The sequence below is a fragment of the Lipotes vexillifer genome, unplaced genomic scaffold, assembly GCF_000442215.2.
Source record: "Lipotes vexillifer unplaced genomic scaffold, Lipotes_vexillifer_v1.1 scaffold943, whole genome shotgun sequence".
Classification (NCBI taxonomy): Eukaryota; Metazoa; Chordata; class Mammalia; order Artiodactyla; family Lipotidae; genus Lipotes; species Lipotes vexillifer.
In genome coordinates this window covers 557,005-565,562 of record NW_006776793.1, presented here as the reverse complement: position 1 = coordinate 565,562, position 8,558 = coordinate 557,005, and the positions used below count along the sequence as shown (strand labels likewise).

The following is an 8,558-nucleotide window of genomic DNA, read 5'->3' as shown; positions in this document are numbered from 1 at the left end:
TTCAGCAGGGGGTTGATTGCCTGAACTGCTTTTGGCATAAAAATAGCTGTATGGTTGACTTTTGAAAATTGAACAGATATATTATCCTGGCTAATAAAACTCTTACATTTAAAACAATGCTAGAAATTTTGAAGCATTAGCCCTAAAACGCACGTTTATGCCCCACATGAGGTACGATATACATACTAGATTTCAGGATGTTGAATTTTTAATATTAAAAAATACTTTTCTAAAAAAAATAACTTTTCGGTTAATCTACAGAGGACCATGCTCTCTGGTATTGAGCATTCAAAAAAATTATTTTTGTCTCAAAGAGGGCACAGAATGAAGCATATTTGTATTAAGTTAACTATGCTGGGGCAGTGTTAAGGTTAAAAGAACCCTATTTTAATTAGTTTTTTTTGATAGGCTCACTTAACACATTAATGTGTGGCTAAAATTTTATATAAATGGAATGATATAGTATGTACGCCCCCTTTTTTTTTTTGGTTCCTTCACTCAGCATAATTATTTTTAAAGCTCATCCATGTTACTGCATATATCAGTAATTGGTTTATTCATTTAGCTGTTGTTGGACATGTAGGTTGTTTCTAGGTTTTTGGCAACTGTATATAAAGCTGCTGTGGACTGTGTCGGTAAATTTATTTATTAATTTCATGTTTACATTCATGACAGAATATTGCTTTCTCGTTGACGGTGTTTTACCAGAAAAACTGAAGCTGAATTTCTTGGTTTCATTCTTAATTCAAAATTTTCTAGAAATGCCGTAGTAAGATGAATGCAGGGGAGCATGCATTCCCATTGAATTAGCCCCTAGTTGTCACTTGGTCAGTTTGAGTTCTGATGTCTGTCTGGATCTAGCTGGGCTGTTAGGAAATACATTTTGGTTCAGATAGTCTTTGGTCAACTCCTCACTCTCCAGTGCCTACTTTTAAGTGAAGTGGTCCTATTCTGTGAGATTTGGAGAGGGTCCTGCTCCCTGTTAGTTTACACCTGGGAAAGAAAGTTACATTTAAACTTTACATGTTTGGGCTTCCCTGGTGGCGCAGTGGTTGAGAGTCCGCCTGCCGATGCAGGGGACACGGGTTCATGCCCCGGTCCGGGAAGATCCCACATGCCGCAGAGCGGCTGGGCCCATGAGCCATGGCCGCTGAGCCTGTGCGTCCGGAGCCTGTGCTCCGCAACGGGAGAGGCCACAACAGTGAGAGGCCTGCGTACCAAAAAAAAAAAAAAAAAAAAAAAGTAAACTTTACATGGTTAACTGCTCTGATTTCATTTCATCTGTGTGAAATGAAACATCCATTTTGGTGTGTGTTTTATAGGTATTTATTTGTGTCATTGATGGAGTGGTGGTAATTTCCAAAGCCCGTTATTTTCTCTGTTGACAGTAGGGCTAGCGCACAATGTGAAGCAGCACATCTAGGTAACTTGGTAACACCAAGGGTCTTGTTTTGAAATTTTGGTGTTCTTTTGGTAATGTTTTTCTGTGCTTCAGGATTTATTTTAATTAATGACTTAAGAGAAATGCAGGGTGTATATAGTATAATGGCCTGAGAATATTAAAATTTCAGGTTTTATTATTTGCTATTAGTAGCCTAGTAAATTGCTCTTGGCTTCCTCCCCTCCCCACTTGTCCTATTTGTAAAGTGAAATTAATTAGTAGCTAGGAATTTTTGTCAGGTTCATACAATGTAATTGTGGAGAGTTGAGGGCAAAATGTTTATTTGAATGCAGAGTGCTAGCTCTCATTCTTCACTGAAATAACCAAGAAAATATGAAAACAAGGCAGAGCTTTTTTGTTTTTCTTTACAGCTCAGAGAGTTTCTGCTGGATGTGGTCAGCATTAGAGATACATAGCACTCATGTACCCATCACGAAAACACTTCTCATTGTTCATCATTTCAGTGGAGAACTGAAGATGGGTAAATTATGGTATAGAAGTAGTCATGTTGAGCTTCTAAACCAGTACTATATAGACTTAGATCTAAATAGTTATGAGTAAGATCATAAAACTGTGAAAATGTCTTTCATAATTCTTAAAAAGGGAAGCTTACCTAAGTAGAGATTATCAAAAGCAGAAAGGAAAGCAGAGAGGAACGAGTTGGAGGAAATAAGTTTGTTGATTTTCCATCTGGAATGGAGGGAGTCAGTAGATGCCATTTCAATCTTCTAATTGTAAATAGAAAAATATATGTTCATGTAAGTTTAAAATTTTTTATGTTTAATCACAAGTATTATTCATAATAGGAAACATACATTCTGAATCATTAAAAATAATATTCAGAAAAGATACATCCTGTATAGAAAAGATATACAACAATACGTAACATGGAAATTATCTTTCCTTAAAAGTTTGAAAGAACTTTTAAAATTGTCTTTACGTGGCATATTAGAAGAAATTCCTTCACTGTTTTCATTTTTTTCTAAAGTACATAGAAGTCTATTCTTAGTTTACTAAATGTTAATTAGGAATGGATGTTGCATACAACAAGTGCCTTTTTAGGTACAAAATGACATTTTGATGGAAAGTGTTTCTCCTTGGACATGATGATATAATAAATATGTTGATAACTGAATATTGAACCATCTTTGCATAACTAAAATAAATCCCACTGGGACTTAGTAGATTACTTTTTGAATAGATTTGATTTACAAGCATTTTAATATTTAGAGCTATGCAAAATGGAATTGGTCTGAAGTGTTTTTTTGTTTGTTTGTTTGTTTACTATGGTAGGTTTTAGTGTCAGGGTTAGCATCATGAAACAGGAAACTTTCTATATTTCATTTATTCATATATTCATTGGTTGGCTTCTGAAGCCAGGAAAGGGAAAGAAATTTTATTCTTCCCTTTCCAAATCACTCAGCCAGGACTCTGACTAAAATGAATAGTACTATAATTAAATTACATACATTACTGCTTACCTGGGTTTTTGTAGACTAGCCTGGGAACCAAACTACCATTTAAGGCTTTTTTTTTTCTTGTAGGAAAAATGTATAACAGGTTCCAAATAACTGATTGAAAGAGTGGACTTGTGTGTGTTTTTCTCTTTTCCATTTTCTTCTTCACTGTCAGTATTGTGGCTGTGGATTATCCTCTAGCTGCCAGCCAGCTGATGAATTCCTTTTGGCCTCTATGACCTAGTGTTTAATCTGTGATTATTTCAGAGCCTGAAGCACATCAGTAAACCTAATGAAAGTTTGGCTCTAGAAACAGGGCCTAATTCATACATTTCTGGTGAGACTTTAATGGATAGAACTTAGGCAGTTCTTTATGTCTTAATTTTTTTTTTGACTTAATTTTCTTTTTGACCCAGCCCTTCTGTTTTAGAAGATTAGCTGAAGGAAATAATTACAGATATATGTGGAGATTTAGTTACAAGGATGCACAGTGAAGCATGCTTTATAACTTTAAAGATTTGTGGATAACCTAAATGCTCAGCAATAGGGAATTAGTTAAATGAGTGTGGATAATTAAGTAATGGAATAATATGTACCCACTAAACTGTTACTGAACAATACATTTGACACTGAAAGATGTAATATATTAAGTGAAAAAACATTTTACAAAACTTGAAGACCCATATAGTCTTAGTTTGAAAAATAGGTATGCAAGCGTGTGTGCACGCATACATACACACACACACACACACTCACACCCCCTCACACACAGAATCTGGAATAATACGTACTGAAGTGAAGGTAGTGATGTTCTCTAGGGGAGAAATGAAATTGTGGGTGACTATTTCCTTCTTTTTTAATTTGTCATAGGGTTTTCTGGAATGAGCATATATAACTAATTGTAATAAGAAAAAAACACTTAAAAAAAAGAACAAATGCCAGCACAAATAGAATATGTAGAAATTATGTCTCCATAGAAATGTGTATCTAGAAAATCATTCCAAATGAAATGAGTATTAACTCCTTGAGTTTTTAATTATGTAGTGTCTACTATTTCTGTAAGTACTAAATCTTTTTAAGCAAGAAAACCAAGTCTGGGTCTCCCTGAAGACTCATTTAGAAGAAACCAAGCCTGTTCTTGTCACATCTTTTTTCAAAAAACTATTTTGACTCTTACCAGCCTGGAAAGGAGTTCTCCCATTGAAAAATTCCACATGCTTAGATTGTTTCTGTTGGGTTGCTTGACAGACCGTCTGGACATTCGAGCAGCTCGGATTCTTCTGGATAATGACCATTATGCCATGGAAAAATTGAAGAAAAGAGTGCTGGAATACTTGGCTGTCAGACAGCTGAAAAACAACCTGAAGGGCCCCATTCTGTGCTTTGTCGGCCCTCCTGGCGTTGGTAAAACAAGTGTGGGAAGATCAGTGGCCAAGACTCTGGGCCGAGAGTTCCACAGGATCGCACTTGGAGGCGTGTGTGATCAGTCTGACATTCGAGGACATAGGTAGAATACTTCTCGGTTTAATCTCTGATTTCCTTGCTTTTCATTTGTTTAGAGCCCCACACACCCCCACCAACAGCCAAGGCATAATGTATATCTTTTTCTTAAAGGGCTCTTTGTGTTACCTTGAATGGAAAGGACATTTATGGTACTTACCTGCTAGCCTAAAGCCTCTACCGTCAGGGTATACCCAAACTAACCTTGATGTCTCTGTGACGGTGGATGGGGGGTGGTGTGGTGTCTGTGCCTCAGCTTTCCTGGAATCTCATTTGAATGTAATTATAAATTAGTTATAATTAAATATTATATTTTTATATTCATTTTGGCCCAATAGCATTTCATAAATAATGACCCATAACTTTTAGAGTTTAAGGAATAAGTGCAGTAGCAGGCAAGTAGGAGGAGGTAAGAAATCTTGGATAACAAATTTATTGTTTGCATTTTAAACTTTCTTTCAGGAGGCTGGTTTGCAGTGTGAGTATGAATAATAAGGAGAAAAGATAATTAAGGCTTTGCATTTTTGATACCCTTTCTATAAAAGTACATTAAACTGTAAGAACTGTGTCTCTGATTAATCTGACATTATTAGAATGAGATTTGCATGTTATGTTCGTTGTTTTGTTCTCGGTGGCTCATATCGGAAGATGCTTTGGGAAAGCATGAACCTCTGTTTCATAGTTGCAAGTTGTGAGAAAACATACCTATAGCTTATGTGGTAAGGAACATTTAAAAATGTAGAACATTTAAAAATGTAGAAATTATGAACTGATTAAAAGAATATGATGTATACCTGAGACTAATACAATGTAATATGTCAGTTATATCTCAGTTAAAACAAATTTTTTAAAAGAAGGCATGTAACTTTGAGTAGAAAGTAATTAAACTGAAGATAAAACTTCTAACCTCAAGATCATAAACTCAATCTTAAAGTTGTAAAAGCATTGCAGGTTATAAGTGGGGGCTTTGGCAGGCATGCCAGTGCAAGCAGTGAACAACTGCCAGTGGCCAAGGGTAATTTAAATGCATATTTACAGTTTGGTGAATATGGATTAAACTTGGATTGTGGGGAAAAGAAAAGAATACGATGCTTTTATAACATCTTATTTTCCATTTGCCTTATTCATGGGATCCTTAGGCAGGGATGGGAAACTATTTCAGAAACTTTTTCATGAAAAATGGTTCTTTTTATTCTCTTTTATTTGCTTATTTACAAAAAGCATTCCAAGATTTTAGTAAATAAGCAATGAGGACTGCAAATTAGGTCAGAGAATTGATTTGGGTCTTTCCGGCAATTTCAAATCATGTTTTTGTTGCCTAGACTTTCTTATTCTCACATGTGCCACTAGAGGCTGTAGTTTGCTTTTGTAAAGAAATTGGCATCGTGGACCAATCCTGGAGAAGCCAGATCTAGGACCTAAATCTTCTGATTTATGCTACAGAGCTTTAGGGAGGTGTTCTCCATGCAAGAGACTTGATTCCTGCACTCAGAGTTGTCTTAGTTTATTTCTTCCTTTTATTTGTGGCACAGTATTGTGTGATATTTGATGGAATTTAGAGAGTGAGTTTGTGGAGTTACTGTCATGTGAAATTAATGTCATGGGCACATGACATGTAGGTATTTGTCCTTATTTCTTCCTACATTGGTATTGGTTATTCAGTAAGGCTTGGAGAGTGCTTAGTGCCCCGCACACACTGAGCATTCAGTAAAAATTAGCTTTCATTATTATTTTAATTCTCAGTTCTCAGGAGGACAAGTTTAGATTTATAAGCTTCAATATGACTTTTTATAAAATTCAATCTGATTCTTAAATTGTACCTAAAATATCCTGTTTTGGGCATTATTATTTAATTTATGTGGCAGAATTGTGGAAAATGTTTTTTTATGATGCCTGCTGGTAGGCAGTATGTAATGTCATAATCCCCACCACTTCTTACAAGCATTGTTGGGTTTAAATAGATCTCTGTTTTCAATCTTTACTGAAACTGATAGACCTAAAATTTGTTCTCTTTTTTCAAGTGAGTATCCTTTCCTGTGTGTGACTATTGTTAAGAGGATTGAACCTAAAGAAAATGAGAATTTATTTTCTTTATGAGTCTTTTGTGAAAGGAGCTTGTGTATTTGCCTAAAATATGTGTAAATATAAGCTTTTTAGAAATGTGTGGGGCTTCCCTGGTGGCGCAGTGGTTGAGAGTCCGCATGCCGATGTAGGGGACACGGGTTCATGACCCGGTCCCGGAAGATCCCACATGACACGGAGCGGCTAGGCCCATGAGCCATGGCCGCTGAGCCTGTGCGTCCGGAGCCTGTGCTCCGCAACGGGAGAGGCCACAACAGTGAGAGGCCCCCGCACCCCAAAAAAAAAAAAAAAAAAAAAGAAATGTGTGGTGCGAATTGAGGTTATGATTGTTGCCAAATAAAAGGGTTGTGGGTTTGTCTATGACTCATTCTACTAAGCCTGATTTTTGATACACCTTGCTGGTAAGCATGTACTCACTAGCCATCCCTGTACCAGATGTTTCACTAAACACTATAGCCATCTGCCCTTGTGCTATTGGGGACTTATTACCCAGCTACCCACTAAATTATCAAAGCCTGGTGAAAATTTGTTTGAAAACCTGTTTGGAAGCAGGTGGAGCGTGGGGTGTGGTGGTTAAGGGGAGGGGGTTGAGAGCAGGGTATGTGCTTGTGTCAGAGTTGCGGGTTGGAGGAGGTGATAGGAGGGGAGAGAACGGCAGAGGATTATAGCACAGCCACGGGGTGGAGTGTGTGGGCATTTGGGAACACCCAGGTCTTGGCATTTAAGTACCGGTCACATGCTCACAAGTAGAGTTCATGCAGAGTTTTGTTTTTCCGCAGCTTGTGAGTAGGCACCACTGTGCTGCAGCCTTAAAATAGCCAAGGAAAAACAGAGCTGCGTTCTGTTATCTTCCTTGCTTATTCTCTTGATTCTGTCACTCACAGAATCAAGCTCCAGCCTTTTGGTAGAAGTACCTGTTTATGTGGAGGAAGGTGCTAATAAGTTAGGAATTTATTTATTTATTTTTATTTAAGTTATTTTCTTTTTTTGCGATACGTGGGCCTCTCACTATTGTGGCCTCTCCCGTTGCAGAGCACAGGCTCCAGACGCGCAGGCTTAGCGGCCATGGCTCACGGGCCCAGCCGCTCCGCGGCATGTGGGATCTTCCCAGACCAGGGCACAAACCCGTGTCCCCTGATCGGCAGGCGGACTCTCAACCACGGCGCCACCAGGGAAGCCCAGGAATTTATTTTTAAAACAACCTAAGATATGTCTTTTAGAGTTAAAACGATAATGAGGTGAAAGATGGGGAAGAAAAAAAAGACTTGGTTTACATTTAAATCTTAAACTGGGAAAATACAGTGATCTGACTAAATATTGGCCCATTGTTTTGGTTCATATTGTTTTGAGTGGATTAGAGGAAGAATAGTCATGTTTATGCTCCATATTAACTAATGCATTTTTTTCAATTTAACGTTTCTCATTATCTCCATTGGGATTTTTCTGTCTACTTTTATAAGCCATAGAATCTCTCTTCCCATCTGTCAGTTTTTATGACTTACATTTTTATATTTAAATATTATATTTAAATAATTTAAATCAGTTCATAGACATTAAGTATAAAGTGACTTCTCTTAGGATGAAGTTTTATGAAATCATGTTTCTGTAACGATCTTTTTCATTAGCTGTTCCTCAGTGAAATACACTGCTGTTGCGATATTTCTCAAGTTATTGTTGAGAGTAACTGGAAGTCACTGACCAGCTGTTTGTTCAGATGATAAAGTTCTATCATTGTAAGGAATCCTTGGCTAAATTCTTAAACAAGATGAGAAGAAAAATGAACTTTTCTTTCCACATTGATACATTTTCATATGTAACCTGAAATAATGATGTTTTAAATAAATTTGCTATTTCATTATTGGTCTCTACAGGAGAAAAATACCTGAAGCAGCAAGCCTTTAAAATATTTTTAGCATGGTATGCCAGACATGTTACGGTTTGCTCACTAGCCTCCTTTATAACCTATATTTGTATGCAGCTCTTCTTTTTTTTTTTTTTTTTGCGGTACGCGGGCCTCTCACTGTTGTGGCCTCTCCCGTTGCGGAGCACAGGCTCCAGATGTGCAGGCTCAGCGGCCA

At 37.1% G+C, this 8,558-nt stretch overlaps 1 protein-coding gene across 2 annotated transcripts in view; it reads left to right on the top strand.

Annotated features, from left to right (window-relative positions):
• The window catches only part of LONP2 (lon peptidase 2, peroxisomal), a 98,785-nt gene that overhangs the window by 19,860 nt on the left and 70,367 nt on the right, over window positions 1-8,558 (top strand). For both annotated transcript variants that reach the window (XM_007450633.1, XM_007450634.1), the window contains one exon: window positions 4,147-4,405. In XM_007450633.1, the coding sequence (XP_007450695.1) occupies window positions 4,147-4,405 (259 nt within the window). The remainder of the gene's footprint in view (window positions 1-4,146; window positions 4,406-8,558) is intronic.